The sequence below is a fragment of the Tupaia chinensis genome, unplaced genomic scaffold (genome assembly GCF_000334495.1).
Source record: "Tupaia chinensis unplaced genomic scaffold, TupChi_1.0 Scaffold143906_1, whole genome shotgun sequence".
NCBI classification, from domain to species: domain Eukaryota; kingdom Metazoa; phylum Chordata; class Mammalia; order Scandentia; family Tupaiidae; genus Tupaia; species Tupaia belangeri.
Window position 1 is genome coordinate 818,757 of NW_006203757.1, and position 21,641 is coordinate 840,397.

General features: G+C 41.2%; 1 protein-coding gene and 1 pseudogene across 4 annotated transcripts in view; one reads left to right on the forward strand and one right to left on the reverse strand.

Annotated features, from left to right (window-relative positions):
- LOC102479292 (obg-like ATPase 1) overlaps positions 1-2,406 on the reverse strand; it is a 4,367-nt pseudogene extending 1,961 nt beyond the window's left edge.
- Positions 1-21,641, forward strand: part of CCDC66 (coiled-coil domain containing 66) — a 45,813-nt gene that overhangs the window by 23,750 nt on the left and 422 nt on the right. For 3 of the 4 annotated variants that reach the window (XM_006165346.2, XM_027767064.1, XM_027767065.1), the window contains 10 exons: positions 2,956-3,087; positions 3,453-3,703; positions 4,130-4,214; positions 5,843-6,004; positions 8,682-8,826; positions 9,231-9,371; positions 17,269-17,759; positions 18,684-18,727; positions 19,460-19,710; positions 19,918-20,048. In XM_006165346.2, coding sequence (XP_006165408.1) covers positions 2,956-3,087; positions 3,453-3,703; positions 4,130-4,214; positions 5,843-6,004; positions 8,682-8,826; positions 9,231-9,371; positions 17,269-17,759; positions 18,684-18,727; positions 19,460-19,710; positions 19,918-20,048 — 1,833 coding nt within the window. The remainder of the gene's footprint in view (positions 1-2,955; positions 3,088-3,452; positions 3,704-4,129; positions 4,215-5,842; positions 6,005-8,681; positions 8,827-9,230; positions 9,372-17,268; positions 17,760-18,683; positions 18,728-19,459; positions 19,711-19,917; positions 20,049-21,641) is intronic. The other variant, XM_014582887.2, reaches the window with a different exon arrangement.

Below are 21,641 nucleotides of genomic sequence, written 5' to 3' on the forward strand. Positions count from 1 at the left end.
GCAAAAAAAGGCTGAATGAGCCTGGGAAGAGGTTTCCTTCTTTATGTGGTTGAATTGGAGGGAGTTCTGAAAACCCTTGCTACTGCATGTCTTGCATTTTATACATGTATAAAAAAAATAGGCATGTCTTACTCAGCTTCACCTAAATGTGCTCACTAAACCAAAAGGGCTTCATTCCACCTGTCACCTCTCCTTACCCTCACTTTCATTACTCCTAGCTGAACACATGCTAGAGAAAACTTGTGGAAAAGAGTTTAAGAATAATTTGAAGGGCTTCCTTGTCAGTGATAAAAAGTGAAATGGGGCGGGTCCTGTAACCTAGCCAGATCCCACATGGCCAACTATGGTTGAAAAACATGCATGGTGTGTGTGTGTGTGTGTATGTGTACATGCCCAAAATTCCAGCAGAATGGAGGACCAGCAGATGGCATAATGGTTATTTTGCTGGACTTCCACATAATCGACCACAGTTCAAGTCCCAGACCTGATGGCTTAAAACTCATGCCAAGCGTGTGTGCCCCAAATCTCTAGAGGAGTAGGGATTGTGGCAGGCCATCCCCCTTAGGGAGTGATTTCATGCCTTCTATCTCTCTGTCTCTGGTGAGCACATGTACCCTATAGCAAAAATCTCTCTCTCAAAAAAAAAAAAAAAAAAAAATGGGACCAGCAGATGGTATAATGGTTATGTCACTGGACTCCTACATGGTCAACTATGGTTCAAGTCCCAGGCCCAGTGGCTCTAAACTAACACTAGTCACATGTGTGTGCGTACCCAAAATCCTGAGAGGAGAATGGAGGAGAAGAGGTTGCTGCATGGCCATCCCCTAGGGGGAATGATTTCTCGCTTCCTGTCTCTCTGTCTCTCGTTCTGTCTCTGCCAGCACAGGCACCATACAGCAAAAATCTATCTAAAACAACAACAACAACAAAATATTTTCCTGGCCATCAGGTGGTGTGGTGGTTAAGGCTCTGGACACACTTGCATATGGTTGACTACAGTTCAAGTCCCGGACCTGGAGGCTTGCTCTCTCATGTCCGCTTGCTTACTCTTTTTCTGTCTCTCTGGTCAAATTAAAATAAGTAAATGAATAAGTAAAATTTAAAATGTTTAAAAATATTTTTCCTTTTTTGGGACCAGCAGGTGGCGTGGTGGTTAAGGTGCTGGACACTCCCACATGGCCAACCACGGTTCCAGTCCCAGACCTGGCGACTTCCTTTCTCCCTTTCCTCTCTCTCTCTCTCTCTCTCTCTCTGTGTCTCTCTGGTCAAATTAAAAATAAATGAATGAATAAATAAAATTAAATAAATAATAATTTAAAATATTTTCCCTTTTTTATAAAAATTTGCTTTGATCAAGGCATTAAATTGTCAATTATGAGGTTTGCCATTGTTTTTTAAATAAAAATAAAAGGCAGAAAATAACGTTGTGGGGCATATATTGTCATTGTAGTATTTTGTCAGAGCATTTTTCTCACTTACATCCTGCAGTTGTCTCATATAATGAACGTTTGTTGCTTGGCTGTTGCATTTCAAGACAATTTGGGTAGGATATATTCTGTCCTTTTTGTAGGAGCATAATACACTTTTATAAATTAAAGTAGCAATGAACTTTTATGCTACTGGCTTTCGCTTTCTTTTTTTTCCCCTTAGGTCAGAACGTCTGCTTTTCTTACTGAAACATCGCAGTTGTGATAGGGCTGTAGCAGCAGAAGCAGAAAAGGGTATCCTAGAGAAAACATGATTCCATAGAGAAAGGCCCTGATATGGCATAGCCTGGTTCTTGGTCCAGTGGCAATATTTGTTGTATTCTGAAGCCAGGGTAAACCAGTATTTATTCATTTTAAATGATCAACTCCTTCCATCTCTAAGTGAGGCTTTATTTGAAAGTTTCAAATTTTCAAAGCATAAGGTTTTATGTTTTGGGAAAGGAATTTTTATTTGTTTGTTTGTTTATCCATGGTTGAGAGCTAGAGAGAGAAACACCCTCTATAGGGTCTTATCATACCCCGATCCCCTTTCCCAGGCCCCTAGTTTCTTAAGATCTTGAGTGTGTCGGGAACCAGCAGTTAGTGTAATGGCTATGTCGCTGGACTCCCACGTAGTCAACCATGGTTCGCGTCTCGGACCCGGTGGCTTAAATCTCACGTCGGGCGCATGTGCGTGGATGCCCAAGATCCCAAGAGGAGAATGGAGGAGAAGGGATTGCGGCGTGGCCATCCCCCCTGGGGGGTGATTTCTCACTTTCTGTCTCTATGTCACTCTGTCTGGTGAGCGCCCCCACCCTATAGCAAAAACCTCTCCAAAAAAAAAAAAAAAGATCTTGAGTGTGTACATGCATTTACCCAGCATATTTGCAGCCTGACCTAGGGACCCAAACCTGTCACAGGCATGTGGCTTCCAGTACATCCCTACTAGGAATTTTTTATTTTTCATTAGAAAAATTTATTTAGGAGGAGCAGCAGATTGCATAATGGTTACATCACTGGACTCCCGTGTAGTTAACCATGGTTGGAATACTGGACCCAGTAGCTTAAAACTCACACTGGGTGTATGTGCATGTGTGCTCAGAATCCCGGAGAAGAAGGGATTGTGGCATGGCCTTCCCTGCTTGAGGGTGATTTCTCACTTTCTGTCTCACTGCTTCTCTCTGGTGAGCTCACATGCTTTACAGCAGAAATCTCTCATTCAATATTTCTTTTTCATTAGAATATTTACTTTTTTAAATACAGATAGCTTCTTATATTCTTCTGCTAGTATATATTTGAAATAGGATTTTGAGAACCAGAATAGATTTGCTGAATTCTTAGTCAAATTCTGTTTGAAGCTATTGTTCCTAGTAGAGAGTAAATGTCCTTCTGGGTTAAATCTGTACAAATTACTTTGGCAAGATTTACAGAATTAAAGTGGTTTGAAAAAGAGAGCTGAACTTTAGACGATTTTGGTGATTACATTTAGGACGCAGTATCACTGGAGCACCCTTTCAATGCTGTGAAACAAGAACAGCAAAGAAAATGGATTGAAGAGTTGAATAAGCAAATAAGAGATGACAGACAAAGAAAAATGGAGGAAAAAATTACACAGTCCAAGGTAAGTTATGAGGTTTTATGCCTATAAAGGAAAAAAAGGCAATCTTACGTAGAATATTCTAAAACTGCTTTATAAGACAAATATTCAAATCCTTCCACATTTGCCCATGTGAACCTGTTTCACCGAATACGTGCAGTTTGATTTTACATATCTCTTTTGAGCTTTTTAGAATTTCCTAATTCTTTGACTTCTCATACTTTCTAAGCTTATTTAAATATGTAAGGAATCCAAACAGAATACAATGTTTATTTGTTATGGTGCTTATTCTGCTCTATGGTGATATTCTAAAATGTTCAGTTGTCATGTCAGATTTTATGCGAGAATAACTGGAAAAATTCTTAGCAATTTTTATTTGTCATGATTAGGGTGAGGAACATGACAGATGGGCAGTGCATTTTGATTCGTTAAAGAGTTATCCTGGTTCTCGGTCTCAGCTGTCCTCTCGGTCAGCACACAAGCAACCAGAGTACTTCTGTGTCTCTCCTGACACTCAGGAGCTGGCTGATATCTGCAGTGTTTATACGCCGATGACAGAAAGCCAGATTGAACCTTCAGAGGAGGAGCATGTAATAAAACCTATTGGGAATGTGGCCATGGCAAACAGTCAAAAAACAAAGTAAGTTTATTCTTAAATATTTGCTGATTGTGGGTCCAGCAGATGGCGTAGCAGATGACCAACGGTGGATCGAGTCCCAGACCTAGTGCCTTAAAATTCACATTGCATGTGCGTATGTGCCTAAGATCCTAGGAGAGTGGAGGAAAAGGGATTACAGGGTCGCCATACACCCAGGGGGTGATTTCTCACTTTCCCTTTCACTGTCTCTTCTCTCTGTCAAGCACACAAGCCGTAGGCAAAAAAACTCTTTAAACATTTCTTTTTTTTTTTTGCTGATTTTAAGAAGGTCTGGTTTGTCTGGTTTTGAACTGGTTTCAAGTTTAGAACATTTTTTTAATAGAAATGATTTGAAGATTTATTCCAAGCAAAAATGGTTCAGTTTTGTTGAACCTAACTTTTTGAGTTGAATATATATGTGTCTTCCAGCTTTCTCCGTTCTATGACTGCTCTCTTGGACCCAGCACAGATTGAGGAACGGGACAGAAGGCGACAAAAACAGTTAGAACATCAGGTAATATATTGTAAAACCTTGTCCTTTGCCTTAATAAGTAATAGTAATGGCCAGTGTTTCCCTAAGTAAATGGAGATTTAAATTCTGGTATAAACTTAAAATATAGGTCCTCCCTCATCTTGTGTAAAGTCCAGTTCCTACCCCAACTGGCATTGCAGTATTTGAATTATGCTTGTACTGTGAACCAGACAGTATCACGTTACAGCTCTTAGCATTGAATATTACTATATTTTTAAGGAGTTATTTATTTACGATTAATATTTTTTTAATTGCTGTAGGGCATATGCACTCACCATAGTGAGAAAGAGAAAGAAAAAAGAAGGAAAGCAAGAAAACAAGCCACCATGTCCAGGACTCAAACTGCAATAGGCCATGAGGGAGTCCAGTACCTCAACCACCGTGCTGCCTGTTGGCCCCTTGAATATTATTTTTATCAGTTCTTTTCTTCAAAGTTCTGTTCAGAATGAGAATTAGTTTTTTGAAAAGATACTATAGAGGAGATTGAAGTAGACATTAAGAAGTCTTGCACGGGGACTAGCAGATGCCATACTTACATTATTGGACTCCCACATGGCCTACCACGTTTGAGTTCCAGGCCCTGCAAATTGAAACTCATGCCAGGCGCATGTGCAGGTGTGCCCAAGATCCCAGTTTGAGTCCTGCCTGGACCCAGCGGCTTGCTTACTCTCCCTCTCCCTCTCCTTCTGTCCTCTGGTCAAATTAAAATAAATAAATAAATAAACAAACTAAAGTTTAATACAGGAATTCTTTTAAAAATAAAAGAGAAAGGAGCTAAATATAAATAAAACGAAAAGTCTTTCCCCCAATTTTAGTCTTAATACTATAGAGACTTAAATGTCTTGAGGCTAGTAGGTGGCGGTTGGTTGTGGTGCTGGACTTCTACCTGACAAACGGTGGTTTCAGTCCTAGACTTGGTAGCATGCTTTCTCACTTTCCCTCCACCCCATCCCTCATCTCTCTGGTGAGTATGTGTGCCATGTAGCAAATTTAAAAAATAATTATAATGATAAATTAAATAATTTTTTTTAAAAAGAAGACACTTAAATGTCTGAAAAATTTTTCTTAAATCACCAGCAAGCACACATGCCACAGGAGAGAGAGAACACACCCCCTAATGGGGCATGATCATGCCACAATCCCTTCCCCACTTTCTATCTTGCCTGGATTTTGGCCGTACACACATATAGGGCAGGCATGTTTCTGAAGCCACCAGGGCTGGAATTCAAACCATGGTTCACCATGTGGCATCTGGTTCCCTTAACCATCTGGTGCTACAGGACTGCCTCTGAACAATTTTTTAAGATCTTCAATATATGAAGAATTTGGCATAATCTTATTCAGTGAGCAGACATTTTTAGAGCTTCTGCTACTTAGCACTGAGATTATTTCTTCAGTTTTCCTATCAGTTCTTCCAACAGCCCTTCTAGGGCCAAAGAAAGAGCATGTGAAATTTGACAAGTGGGAGAATGGTACACTGAAATTTTCACATTTTAATTTTACTCATATACATAATACTTTTTGTTTAACTGATATTCTGAAGACAGCAAATGGTACACTGTTATAAGCTTTTTACTTGTAACAATGATTTATGTGATTGTTATGACTAGAAAGCCATCACTGCTCAGGTAGAAGAGAAACGCAGGCAAAAACAACTGGAGGAAGAGCAGCGAAGAAAGGAGGAACAAGAAGAAGAGCGTCGATTAGCACGGGAACGAGAAGAGATGCAAAAACAGTATGAAGAAGACATACTTAAGCAAAAACAGAAAGAAGTAGGTATTTATATCCTAACAATAAAGCTGTGCGTGTGTATATATTTTGTTTGTTTCAGTTTACTATAAGGGCATGTGCACTATCCAGAGAAAGAGACATTTCTCGTGATGACTATGAGGACAGCGTAACTGAGGTGCCTGCTATGACCTCTGACTTGCCGTAATCCAACTAGCCAGAGAACGAATTAGTTGTCTGTGTCTGCGATGGAGAAATTCTTGAGCCCTCCCCTAAGCTTGATAAATATATTATTTATTGATTACTTGAGGAAAAAGTAAGGAGAAAAACATGGTCATTCTGTAGAAAATAACTAAAGAGCACCCAGTGAATTTGAGCAGATTCCATTTGTCATAGATAGTAGGTAGGTTGGTTATTTTTTGTTTGTTTTAGCTACAGGGTGTGTGTGTTCACCAGAGAAAAACAGAGAAAAAGAAGGAAAGTGAGAAAGCACCCCTGGGGGGATGGCCACACCACAGTCCCTTCTCCTCTTGGGTTTTGGGCACACACACACACACTGGGTCTGGGACTCAACCTCACAATCATCATGTGGGATCCAGCCTCCTTAACTACTGTGCCACTGGTGGCCCAAAAATTTATGTTTTTAAGGGGGAAAATGACCAGAAGTCTGAATTTGCATGTATTTTGAAGTTGTGGAATTAACATATTGAATCATGAACGCTGCATAAAAAAGGTTAGGGAGGTAAAGGAAACGCTCGAGATTTTATTTCACGTGATGTGGTAGGTTACTACTTTGGCCTTTTCTTTCTGGTGAGGAGGTCAGGACAAAGCCAAAGTTACCCCTGTGCTTGATTGTTACCTACTTCTGGATATGAGGAGTATCTTTGCTTCGTTTTTAAGCAGTGATTATTAATAATTCTTCCAGGTAAGTTAAGAGAATTGATTGGCCTTCCTGTGTCCACTTGTGAACAGTTTATATTTGCAGAGTGGTTGACTGAGATTGATGATACAGTTCATGGGTAAGTTAGACATTTTCTCTGAGCCAAAACAGCCTTTTTGTTTTTTCTTTCTTAACTTTGCCAGAGGGTATATGCGCTTGCTGGGGTGGGAGTGCTAAGAAAACACTGTCAGTGGAGAATGGTCTCACCACAGCCCCTTCTCCATTTCCCCTTTTGTGATTTTGGGCGCAGGCACACGTGTGCTGGTGTGTTTTTCAAGCTGTTGGGTTTGCGACGCAAACAGTGTATTCAGCCACTTTAGCCATTATGCTGGGTGGCCCAGTAAGAGCTTTTGTTAAAAGGGTAGATACCTGGTTGACTCGGAGAATCCCTGAAGGCAGACAGGAAATAGATGGTGTCGAGTGCTGATCGGTCAGCCAGAAACGTGACATTCATTGGTCAAAACTTAAAGAGAACAGTTTGACCAGCAGGTGGTATGGTTAATGCACTGGATCCTGCACGGCTGATGCCCTGGTTGGAGTCCCAGACCCAGTGGCTTGAGAATCATGCCTGGCATGTGTGTGTGCATGCCCAAAATCGTAGGAGGAGAAGGGATCGTAACATAGCTATCCCTCTGGGGAGTGACTTCTCACTTTCTCTTTCTTTCTGTGTGTCTCTGTCTGTCTCAGGTGAGTTCGTGCACCCTGTAACAAAAACTTTAAAAAAAAAAAAAAAGAGTCGAACAGTCTGCCTTTTCCCAGTTGGCAAGGTTCACTTCAAAAATGGCTGGTAAAGGGACACATAGTCTGACTTCTGATTTTATTGAGTTGAATAGTTGTATCACCCATGCAAGACAGGAGAAAACCAATAAATGTTATTCGCTTGACCATAAGCCTTGTTTTACCTTTTAACATTTATTTTTAGTCTTAATATAATTTTAATAGACCATCAGTTTCACAACTGAAACTTAACTAGCATAAAATATACATGGTTTGGGCCAGGTGTACAGGTTAAGGTAGTTGGATTCCACAACTGACTGCATGATTTGAGTCCTGGACCCAGTAGCTTGAAATCCACACTGGGTGTGTGTGTGCATGTACATGATCGCAAGAGGAGAATAAAGGGATTGCAGCTTGGCCATCCCCCCAGTGGAGGGAGTGATTTCTCACTTTCTCTTTCTCTGTCTCTCCAAGGAGCTCACATGCCCTATGGAAAAAGCCTAAAATAAAGCCCATTAACTGTAGTTATTGATTAAAGAGAATTATGTATGTTATGCAGCTGTTCAGAAAATGTTAAAACCTGAGCTTTAGGGGCCGGCAGGTGGTGTGGTTAAGGGTGCTGGACGCCCACATTACTGACTGCATTTTGAGTCCTGGACTTGGTGGCTTGCTTTCTCACTTTCTCTCTCTCTGGTCAAATTTAAAATGAAGTTAAATAAAATAATCCCTAAAAAAAAGTGAGCGCTAGGCTCAGCTGGCAGTGGTGCAGTGGCAGTGCACTGCTTCACATGCTGGTTCTGAGGGTAAGCATGTGCCCATGGGAGGAGGGTCAGGTCATCAGACCCTGTTGAGGGAACTTATCTCCTCCCACCCCCTGCTTTTCATGCTAGAGACTTATAAACTATAAAATGGCAGGAACTTTGCCCTTTTAACTGTTCTACCCCAGTATCTGGGCCAGTGTCTAATATACAGAAGTTCAGAAAATGAGTATTGAGAGGGAACAGTCAAGACCATCGTACGTGTTAGCTAATGCTGTTTAATCACTTCGTACACATCATCGATAGGAAATCATGACTCTGAAGACACACGAGCTGTTCCAGACGATGCAGAGAGCACAGGAGCTGGCACAGAGACTGAAGCAAGAGCAGAGAATCCGAGAACTGACCCAAAAGGGACATGACACTTCTAGGTTGATTAAAAACCTTGGTGGTAAGAATGTAAACAAAACTTGATTTATATATATTTTGCAGATGACTTTAAATAGTTGACTATTTTAATTACCTTTTATATCTATTAACTAAATATTTCTAAAGGAATTTTAGACTATAATTATATAAGGATGTTTATTTTATTTGGGAAATCACCTTAAAAGTAGAAATGATAACATTTCAGCATCTTTTCACCTATATTCTGTGTTGCTCATAATAATCCTGTGACATGGGTAAAAATAAACTTTTGAACTTATTCTCACAAAGAAAACTATTACGTGATTCCCCTGAATGTAGGAAGGTAAAACAATGCAGGTTAACCTTTTCTAAGAAATTTTAAGCTAGCTTTTCTAAATTTTTAGTGCATTGTGTCATCTTATCAGGTAATTTATTTCTCGTTGCCAGTTGATCCAATACAAGCGGAATATAATGCATCCACAAAGAATGTTTCAAATTCAAGACATGACTCTGGTGAAGTCAGTGGTAAAGTGAATACAGGCATTAATCTTATGACTTCCCCCAAGAAGGATACTGGTGTACAAACAGGTATCTGTGTGTAAAATATTTGTTTAAACTTTACTTAAAGGCATAATTAAAATAATTAGAATTCAGTTTGAAGTTTAAAAATTGGGACCAGCGGATGACAATAATGGTTACATTGCTGGACTTGCACATAGACTGTGGATTGAGTCCTGGACCCAGTGGCTTAAAACTCACACTGGCTATATGTGCATGCCCCAAATCCTAGGAAAAGAATGAAGGAAAAGGGACTGTGGTATGGCCATCCCCCCCAGGGGCTGATTTCTTGCTTCTGTGTCTCTCTGTCTCTCCAGTGAGTGCACATGCCCTATAGCAAAAACTACTCTCCAAAAAAATAAATAAATGAAATTGAGTTTTCAGTAACTGAGGTAGAAAATATGGGAATCTTTTAGGGATTTTCGGTAACAACCTTTTTTGAGATGTAAGTCACATACCATAAAATGTACCCTTAAAAAGTACAGATTTATGGGACCAGCAGCTGTCATAATGGCTAAGTCACTGGACTCCCATGTAGTAAACTACAGTTCAAGTCCTGGACCCAGTGGCTTAAACTCACACCAGGTGTGTGTGCTCAAGATCCCGGGAAGAGAATGGAGGATTACAGCATGGCCATCTCCCCTCCCCTCCCCCCAAAAAAAGGTACAGATTTGTGGTTTCTTTCTTTTCTTTTTTTTTTTAAAGAATTACTTTATTTAACTTCATTTATTTTTTTAGTTTGACCAGAGAGGGGACAGAGTGAGAATAAGAGAGAGGGGGGGGGAGCGAGGAAGCAAACTATCAGGTCTGCCCAGGACTCAAACCGCCGTTGGACCATGTGGAAGTCCAGTGCCTTAACCAACATGCCACCTGCTGGCCCCAGTTTGTTTTTCTTAAGTATATTCACAGCTGTTGCAACTATCACCACAATCAATTTTGAAACATCGTCATTCTAAAAAGAAGCTCTATAACCATTAGTCACTTTCTGTTTCCCATCTCTGTAGTTAACTTTCCAAGTATTTATTTACCTTTTCTACAGACATTTCATGTTAATTGGGCTTTTGCGTCTGGTTTCTTTCACTTAGCATAGTATTTTTAGGTTTCATCCATGTCGTACAATAGTATGTATCAGTTACTTCATTCCTTTTTCTCACTCGTCCATGAGTAGATGGACATTGGAGTTAGTTCTTCTCCTTGGCCATTATGACTACGCAGCTATGTCACGTACAGGTTTTTGTGCTCGTAGTTATAGAAGAGTAGAACTGCCAAATCTTCCGGTCACTAAACTACCATTTTTTATTCCAACCAGTCATGCATCAGAATTCTAATTTCACTATGTCCTTGCCAACACTTGTTACTGCAGTAGTTGGAAAGTTGTGTTTTATGTGATTTTAAATTGCATTTCTGCAAAGATCAATGGTGTTGACTATCTTTCCATGTGCTGGTGTTAAATATGTTTTAATTTTATGCCAGGTTTGTACACTCACAGTGGGAAGCAACCCCCCCCCTCGCCTGCCCTTCCCACCCCCCTGCCCCAGAGGGGGATGGTCATGCTGCAGTCCTTTTTCCTACCATTTATCTTGGGATTTTGAAGCCACCAGGCCAGGCAGGGTTCACACCACAATCATGATCAGGTTCCCTATGTATTGTGCTTAGTCACTGCAGTGTGGGGCCAGCCTAGTTTTTTCCTTTTCTTTTTAGAAGTTTGTCAGAGGGTGCTTGCCAATGAGAAACCAGGGATTGGAGGGGTTGGCAGCTATGCCCCATGGGGCACAGTCCTGCAACAGTCCTTTCTCCTTTGTTCCTCTCTCCTTTGTGGAGGTTGGGCATGTGTGCACAGTACCAGCTATGATTTTCAAGCTGCCAGAGTATGGTTAGCCATGTGGGATCCAACTGCCTTAACCACCAGAAGTTTTTAAATAGGTAATAATATATCTGGGTTGGGTATCATTACCATAGGTGTCCATGTTTATGGATTCTTCCAGCCCTCCACCTATCTTGGAAGAAAACATGTTAAGATAACTTCTAGAAAATCTTTTACATTTTCTTTTCTTTTCAAGGTTTTTGCCATAGGCTGTGTGTGCCTGCCAGAGAGTGGCAGTGAGAGGGAAAGTGAGAAATCACCCCCTAGGAGGAAGGTCACGCTACAGTCTCCTCCGTCATTCTCTTGGGATTTTGAACATGCATACACACGCACTCAGCATGATTTTCAAGCTTCCACGCCTGAAACATGGTTGGCTATGTGGGAGTCTAGCACCTCAACTATCACACCTACCTCTGGCCCCACTTTTTAGATTTTCACCTTTTAAAGATTTTGCTATATAGACAGAGGGAAAGTGAGAAGTTACCCCTTAGGGGGTATGACCGCACTGCAGTTCTTTCTCCCATTTTTCTCCCAGGATTTTTGGGATGTGCCCATAGGCGCTCATGTGTTCTTAAAGCTACCCAGTCTGAGACCCAAACCACAGAGGCAGTCATGTGGGATTCTGTGCCTTAACTACCACGCCACCTGCTGGTCCCCATCTTCACTTTTTAAACCAGTTACCAGCGGACCTGTTCTATCGGTATTTATAGTCCTTGGTGATCCTAGAATAACTTTAAAAAAGGCAAAAATATAATCAGGAGAAACTATTGTCTGATCCACTCAGAAGTTGGCTCGCCTCAAAGCTAAAATGTTCTAAGGAGGGACCAGCAGATAGTGTAATGGTTATGTCGTTGGACTCCCACATATCTGACCGTGGTTGGAGTCCCAGACCCAGTGGCTTAAAACTTAGACTGGGCACGTGTGTGTGCATGCACTAAATCTCAAGAATCCCCCTTGGGTGATTTCTCACTTTTTGTTGGTCTCTCTGGCAGGTGCACATGCCCTGTAGTGAAAATCTCTCCAGACAATAATATTGTAAGGAAATAATTTTCCTAACAGCACTCGTAACACAATGTTTTGCTGGTTACTTTTTCACTCCAGTATAACACCAAAATAGTACATCACGTGAAGTGGATGGTGTTGGAGATTGGGCAGCTTTGTTGGCGTGCTTTGAATATGCTTGCTGTTCACTAAAAGGTACACTTAAAAATGGTTAAAATAGGGACCAACAGTTAGCGAAATGACTATGTCGCTGGACTCCCATGTAGTTGACTGTGGTTTGAGTCCCAGACCTGTTGGCTTAAACTCACGCTGGGTGCGTGTGCATGCATGCCCAAGATCCCAAGAGGAGAACAGAGGGAAAGGGATTGCGGTGTGGCCATCCACCCAGGGGTGATTTCTCACTTTCTATCTGTCTTTATCTTTCGAGTGCATGCGCCCTATAGCAAAAACCTCTCAAAAAAAAAAAAAAATTAGAGGCCAGTATATAAGGATGTTTATTTTATTTGGGAAATCACCTTAAAAGTAGAAATGATAACATTTCAGCATCTTTTCACCTATATTCTGTGTTGCTCATAATAATCCTGTGACATGGGTAAAAATAAACTTTTGAACTTATTCTCACAAAGAAAACTATTACGTGATTCCCCTGAATGTAGGAAGGTAAAACAATGCAGGTTAACCTTTTCTAAGAAATTTTAAGCTAGCTTTTCTAAATTTTTAGTGCATTGTGTCATCTTATCAGGTAATTTATTTCTCGTTGCCAGTTGATCCAATACAAGCGGAATATAATGCATCCACAAAGAATGTTTCAAATTCAAGACATGACTCTGGTGAAGTCAGTGGTAAAGTGAATACAGGCATTAATCTTATGACTTCCCCCAAGAAGGATACTGGTGTACAAACAGGTATCTGTGTGTAAAATATTTGTTTAAACTTTACTTAAAGGCATAATTAAAATAATTAGAATTCAGTTTGAAGTTTAAAAATTGGGACCAGCGGATGACAATAATGGTTACATTGCTGGACTTGCACATAGACTGTGGATTGAGTCCTGGACCCAGTGGCTTAAAACTCACACTGGCTATATGTGCATGCCCCAAATCCTAGGAAAAGAATGAAGGAAAAGGGACTGTGGTATGGCCATCCCCCCCAGGGGCTGATTTCTTGCTTCTGTGTCTCTCTGTCTCTCCAGTGAGTGCACATGCCCTATAGCAAAAACTACTCTCCAAAAAAATAAATAAATGAAATTGAGTTTTCAGTAACTGAGGTAGAAAATATGGGAATCTTTTAGGGATTTTCGGTAACAACCTTTTTTGAGATGTAAGTCACATACCATAAAATGTACCCTTAAAAAGTACAGATTTATGGGACCAGCAGCTGTCATAATGGCTAAGTCACTGGACTCCCATGTAGTAAACTACAGTTCAAGTCCTGGACCCAGTGGCTTAAACTCACACCAGGTGTGTGTGCTCAAGATCCCGGGAAGAGAATGGAGGATTACAGCATGGCCATCTCCCCTCCCCTCCCCCCAAAAAAAGGTACAGATTTGTGGTTTCTTTCTTTTCTTTTTTTTTTTAAAGAATTACTTTATTTAACTTCATTTATTTTTTTAGTTTGACCAGAGAGGGGACAGAGTGAGAATAAGAGAGAGGGGGGGGGAGCGAGGAAGCAAACTATCAGGTCTGCCCAGGACTCAAACCGCCGTTGGACCATGTGGAAGTCCAGTGCCTTAACCAACATGCCACCTGCTGGCCCCAGTTTGTTTTTCTTAAGTATATTCACAGCTGTTGCAACTATCACCACAATCAATTTTGAAACATCGTCATTCTAAAAAGAAGCTCTATAACCATTAGTCACTTTCTGTTTCCCATCTCTGTAGTTAACTTTCCAAGTATTTATTTACCTTTTCTACAGACATTTCATGTTAATTGGGCTTTTGCGTCTGGTTTCTTTCACTTAGCATAGTATTTTTAGGTTTCATCCATGTCGTACAATAGTATGTATCAGTTACTTCATTCCTTTTTCTCACTCGTCCATGAGTAGATGGACATTGGAGTTAGTTCTTCTCCTTGGCCATTATGACTACGCAGCTATGTCACGTACAGGTTTTTGTGCTCGTAGTTATAGAAGAGTAGAACTGCCAAATCTTCCGGTCACTAAACTACCATTTTTTATTCCAACCAGTCATGCATCAGAATTCTAATTTCACTATGTCCTTGCCAACACTTGTTACTGCAGTAGTTGGAAAGTTGTGTTTTATGTGATTTTAAATTGCATTTCTGCAAAGATCAATGGTGTTGACTATCTTTCCATGTGCTGGTGTTAAATATGTTTTAATTTTATGCCAGGTTTGTACACTCACAGTGGGAAGCAACCCCCCCCCTCGCCTGCCCTTCCCACCCCCCTGCCCCAGAGGGGGATGGTCATGCTGCAGTCCTTTTTCCTACCATTTATCTTGGGATTTTGAAGCCACCAGGCCAGGCAGGGTTCACACCACAATCATGATCAGGTTCCCTATGTATTGTGCTTAGTCACTGCAGTGTGGGGCCAGCCTAGTTTTTTCCTTTTCTTTTTAGAAGTTTGTCAGAGGGTGCTTGCCAATGAGAAACCAGGGATTGGAGGGGTTGGCAGCTATGCCCCATGGGGCACAGTCCTGCAACAGTCCTTTCTCCTTTGTTCCTCTCTCCTTTGTGGAGGTTGGGCATGTGTGCACAGTACCAGCTATGATTTTCAAGCTGCCAGAGTATGGTTAGCCATGTGGGATCCAACTGCCTTAACCACCAGAAGTTTTTAAATAGGTAATAATATATCTGGGTTGGGTATCATTACCATAGGTGTCCATGTTTATGGATTCTTCCAGCCCTCCACCTATCTTGGAAGAAAACATGTTAAGATAACTTCTAGAAAATCTTTTACATTTTCTTTTCTTTTCAAGGTTTTTGCCATAGGCTGTGTGTGCCTGCCAGAGAGTGGCAGTGAGAGGGAAAGTGAGAAATCACCCCCTAGGAGGAAGGTCACGCTACAGTCTCCTCCGTCATTCTCTTGGGATTTTGAACATGCATACACACGCACTCAGCATGATTTTCAAGCTTCCACGCCTGAAACATGGTTGGCTATGTGGGAGTCTAGCACCTCAACTATCACACCTACCTCTGGCCCCACTTTTTAGATTTTCACCTTTTAAAGATTTTGCTATATAGACAGAGGGAAAGTGAGAAGTTACCCCTTAGGGGGTATGACCGCACTGCAGTTCTTTCTCCCATTTTTCTCCCAGGATTTTTGGGATGTGCCCATAGGCGCTCATGTGTTCTTAAAGCTACCCAGTCTGAGACCCAAACCACAGAGGCAGTCATGTGGGATTCTGTGCCTTAACTACCACGCCACCTGCTGGTCCCCATCTTCACTTTTTAAACCAGTTACCAGCGGACCTGTTCTATCGGTATTTATAGTCCTTGGTGATCCTAGAATAACTTTAAAAAAGGCAAAAATATAATCAGGAGAAACTATTGTCTGATCCACTCAGAAGTTGGCTCGCCTCAAAGCTAAAATGTTCTAAGGAGGGACCAGCAGATAGTGTAATGGTTATGTCGTTGGACTCCCACATATCTGACCGTGGTTGGAGTCCCAGACCCAGTGGCTTAAAACTTAGACTGGGCACGTGTGTGTGCATGCACTAAATCTCAAGAATCCCCCTTGGGTGATTTCTCACTTTTTGTTGGTCTCTCTGGCAGGTGCACATGCCCTGTAGTGAAAATCTCTCCAGACAATAATATTGTAAGGAAATAATTTTCCTAACAGCACTCGTAACACAATGTTTTGCTGGTTACTTTTTCACTCCAGTATAACACCAAAATAGTACATCACGTGAAGTGGATGGTGTTGGAGATTGGGCAGCTTTGTTGGCGTGCTTTGAATATGCTTGCTGTTCACTAAAAGGTACACTTAAAAATGGTTAAAATAGGGACCAACAGTTAGCGAAATGACTATGTCGCTGGACTCCCATGTAGTTGACTGTGGTTTGAGTCCCAGACCTGTTGGCTTAAACTCACGCTGGGTGCGTGTGCATGCATGCCCAAGATCCCAAGAGGAGAACAGAGGGAAAGGGATTGCGGTGTGGCCATCCACCCAGGGGTGATTTCTCACTTTCTATCTGTCTTTATCTTTCGAGTGCATGCGCCCTATAGCAAAAACCTCTCAAAAAAAAAAAAAAAAAAAAATTAGAGGCCAGTAGGGAGGGTTAAAGGCACTGAGTCTAGTACCTGGAGGCTTGAAAATCACACCGGGCAGGTGTGCGTGTGTGCCCACCCAAACTCTCAGGAGAATGGAGAAGAGATTGCACTATGGCCACCCTCCCCCCCAGGGTAGGAGGTGTGATTTCTCACTTTTCCTCTCACTGTCTCTCTCTTTGGCAAGTGCTTACACCCTATGGCAAAAACCTTTTTTTAAAAAGGGTTAATGTAGAGGTTTTAGAGAAATGGCAACTCTTGTGCTCTGTTGGTAGCAATGTAAAATGTTGCAGCTGCTATGGAAAACAGTATGGCAGTTCTTCAGAAAAGTAAAATGAGATATTTGGGTACTGTGTTCATAGCAGCATTATTTACATAGTCAAAAGGGAGAAGCAACTTAATTCAATGGACAGATGAACAGATAAGCAAAAATATGGTGTATCTATACACACACATAATGGAATGTTATTGAGGAAAAGGGAGAGAAATTTGGACATATATCACAACATGGAGGACCCTGACAACACTTTGTATGACTCTAGAATAGCCAGTTCATAGAAACAGTAAAGTGGTGGTTGCTAAGAGCCAGTGGTAGGAAGGAATATGGAGCCGATGTTATTATTACTATTATTACTTTTAAATTTGACTGAAGAGACACAGAGAAAGGGAAAGTGACAAAGCAAGGTGCCAGGTCTGGGGCTTGAACCGCAATCAGCCATGTGGGAGCCCAGCATCTCACGCCACCTGCTGGCCCTGAGGGTTAGAGTGTCGTTTGTTCTGAAACACAAGTCTTTTTCTATTGCCTTTAAATAAATCATTTGAAACTTTTTTTTAGATGACTTAAATACAGGAATATTCACCAACACAGAATCACACTGTGGATCAGTAATAGAGAGGGAGATGATGAATTGTTCATCTCCCAAGACTTCTGCAGAATTTAACGGACAGTTTAACACTAAGAAAAACAAGCAAGCTGTGAGACAGGATAAAGGAGACAACTTAGAAAAAGAAAACTGGCATGATGACCAGTGCAATCAGTGTACAGGAACAGAGAAACAAACAAAACACATGAAGAAATATTCTGAAAGACCTCACTGGAATATTAATAAACCACTGAAAAGATATATTCCAGCATCAGAAAAGTACCCTCAACACCTTCAAAAGCAGAGAGAAGAAAAAAAAGTAAGAAGGCAAATGGAATTACTTCATTTGGTAGAGAGAAATAATCCGGGGCACCTCTCTCAAAATAGAGGCACTTCACCAAAAGTTCTTCATCCATCTCATCAAGAAACAGAGTCAAAATTCACATGGCACCTAATCAAAAAGGTAAAGTTCTGTCTTAAAAATATTTTAAAACATGGATTGATGTTTCTAGATTCAAAACAGATATTAAGAGTTAGCGGAGGAACCAGCAGTTAGCGTAATGGCTATGTCGCTGGACTCCCATGTAGTTGACCGTGGTTCGCATCCTGGACCTGGTGGCTTAAAACTCACGCCAGGTGCGTGTGCGTGTGTGCCCAAGATCCCGAGAGGAGAATGGAGAAGGGATTGCTCTGTGGCCATCCCCCCTGGGGGGGTGATTTCTCGCTTACAGTCTGTCTATCTGGTGAGCGCATGCGCCCGATAGCAAAAACCTCTCTCCAAAAAAAAAGTGTTAGTGGATTATAGTTGTTGAGCAAATCTATCCTGCTGCTCACTTTCCTAAATTTGTTTTTAGGAACACAGCCATGTCTATTCTTTTATCATTTGTGGCGGTGGCTTGTTTTACACTACACCAGCAGAGGTGAACATCTGCAACAGACCATATGGCCCAGAAAGCTGAAAATGCTTATTGTCTGGTCTACAGAAAATTTTACACTTAACCCATACAGATGTATGGTATTCTTCACCCATTTAAAACCCTTGTTTATAAGTGGGCAGGGCAGATCAGGAAATGGGAACCACTGAATTGGTCTGACTTGGAAAAAGAATCATCTCTCCCATTATACAGTATCTGTATTTATTTAAAAAAAAAAATTCTTTTTTTTTTTTTTGAAGAAAAAAGAATAGGATAGGGAGGGAGGAGGGGAGAAAGGGAAAGGAAAAGTGAGAAAGTAAGCCACCAGGTCTGGCACTCAACCAAGGTTGGCCATGTGGGAATCCAACGCCTTCAGCTACCGCTGGCTCCAATCCTTGTTATTTCAACAAGTAACCACTAAACACTTGTGGAGGCATACTATTTACTCCTTCGTGCATTTGTTCATCTTGTAGGAGGAAGAAGAGCCTGTAAAAGATAATTCATTCAACAAAGAAAGGTATGCTACGTGTCAGTGCTTTCTGTGTGAGACAAAGGAGGTAATAAAACAGACTCGAAATCTAGGTGAGACCAGGCGTGCGTGCATGCACGAACACACACACCCCAATGAAAGGGTAGAGCTTCCAGATAAGGAGTACAGGCTTAAGGAATACGGCTGCATTGTAACTGTAGCTTGAAGGCCCACCAGACTTAGGCAAGCAGTTTTACTTCAGTAGTTGAGCAGGCATTTTGTTTGGATTGAGGTGGGGAGGGAAGAAATGGTTCATAAGGACAATTGAGTAAATTCAGTTAATAAGTGGGAAATTCAGAACAGTTAGAATATGCATTCTACATCTCTGCACAAATCACTGAGTTCACAGCTAGTTCAGAATGGGGCTGAAATAGTAAGTTTATTTCAGATGCTAATTACATTTACATTATGGTAAATTATCTAAGAAGGAAAAATGGACTCAAATTAACCCAGCCATCACTGATCCTCAGGATCTAATAGTTTTCCTCCTATACTGTGTATGTGTGTGCATACACACACATATATATATATATACATACACACACACCTCAATACAAGTAAAAACTCAAAGTAATTCTGTTGCAGTTTTATGAAAAGTTGCAGAACTCAGAATAGTGTTCCTAAAGGTGTGAGAGGTACATTTAGAACAAATTGAAATGTGATTAAAGAGAGGTGCTTAATCTAAACCATGTAATAGTCTAATTACTTCTTTTCAAATAGGTCTCAATCACCACCAGTTCCAGCAGTGAAAAACAGAACCCAGCAAACTCAGACTAACACAGTACACTTACCGCTGAAAAACAGTAGCCATGAAAACGAGAACTTGATCTCGGGAGGCAGTCAAACGGAGTCATCACCTGAGATAGCTGAACTATCCCGTTTTATTCCCTATGTCCGAACAAATGAGATCTATTACCTTGACCCAAACGCACCCTTGTCTAGGCCCTCAACTCAGGATCAAAATTCTCATGGTAAGTACATTCATACTACAGAAGTAAAATTGATGATCAGCGTGATTCCCCCAACATTAAATTCAACTTCCAAATACGTAATTTTTGCCCTTAGTTCTCAGTTGTGCTTATGTAGTTTGCCCAAGAGAAGTGGAACGAATTTCTTAGAATTTCTTTTGGAGTCCCATTTACTAGGAATGTATTTGACTTTTTCCCAACTTCCTCTAGTTTCAGCCTGTGACCAAGAACAGCAGTTCTTTGATTCTGACCATGTCAGGGATCCACTTCTTAATCCTAGCTTGGTGAAAAACAGGGATCGACAGCAAGCAATCCTTAAGGGACTTTCAGAACTGAGGCAGGTACGAACTTTTCACCAAGTGTAGATGTGGGTGTGTGTGTGTGTGGCGGGGGGTGTTTGAGTTGAATGGCTAAGTGCCTCGTTGATTACATGATTTATGCTACCTTACCATAGCCCATAAATATTTGTTCCTGTGGTTAATCAGTGATAAAAAGGGAATCTCCTTGGATTTGTGTTCCCATTGCAGGTTTAAGAATAAATCATGAGACAGCACTAGTATGAAGACAATTTTATTTCGTTAAAAAGTTCATACATCTGAATGATAAAAACATGATCAATTAAAGCCTAAAACCAAACACAAAAAATACACAATTATGCTTTACTAAATTCTTAGCAATGCAGCCCACAGTTTTAAAAAAAAATGAATATATTGCCAGTGTTTGGAACATCTGTCCCAAGAATAACAATTTAGTATTAATATTTTATTCTCTTGCTAAGCAGGTAAAAACATTTACGGTTATAACTTTGTTCATCAGTTGTACCTGGGATTTAAAAAAATGGCTTACAAAATCAGTTCTGCAGTTTTGATTCATTGTGTATTTGGGAAAAATGATCTCTACTATTTTTTAGGAGTGCCCTTTTCCATGCCCAGTCATTTATGAACGCCCCTGAATTTTGGAATATTTGTTCAGGTGTTGCTTACCCATTTTCTCTACAGAGCTAGAAAAGTACACTCCCCTTTGGCCCACTACTCATTAAGGACAACCACCCTGTGTCCTTTAGTTTAAAATGTTAGTTCTGGGACCAGCAGGGTAGTGTATGGGTTAGGGCACTGGACTCCCATGTGGCCAATTGCTGTCCAAGTCCCAGGGGCTTAAAACTCCCACCAGGAGCACGTGCATGCGAAGTCCCAAGAAGAAAAAGAAGGGAATGTAGCATGGCCACCACCACACCTACTCCCCTCCCCCCTACAGGGGGTGCTTTGTCTCTCCGGTGAGCACACATACCCTATAGCAAAAATCTCAAATGTTAGTTCTGGTTACATAGGACTCAATCTTGGTAACACACAGTAATTTCTCTTTTATAAAGTGACAAGGTATTTTTATATGATGCTCACATTTACCCAAATATAGTGCCCAACGTGGCTCCTTCAGCGTGTTACCATCTTTTTTTTTCTTTTTCTCGAGAGGTTTTGCTATAGGGCGCGTGTGCTCACCAGAAAGAGAGAGAAAGCGAGAAATCACCCCCCAGGGGGGATGGCCACCACACTGCAACCCCTTCTCCTCCTTTCTCCTCTCAGGATCTTGGGCATGCACGCACGCACCTGGCGTTAGTTTAAGCCACCAGGTCTGGGACTCAAACTGCAGTCAACTACACTGGAGTCCAGCAACACAGCAATTATGCCAGTTGCTAGTCTTGCATGTTATCATCTTAAGAGCCCCCGGGGAGAAGTAAGCAGAACGGGGTGGATTTCATCTTAGCCCCATAGTAAAGGGAAACTTGATTTTAAGAAAAGTCTTATAATCTCACAACTATGTAATACTGGTGTAATAGCCAAATGAGAAGGTCCTATGCAGAGATTACTGGGGGTGGGGGGGTTGGGGGAGAAGGCCAAGGTAAACCTATGGCCAGCTTGACTCCATCATGTTATCCA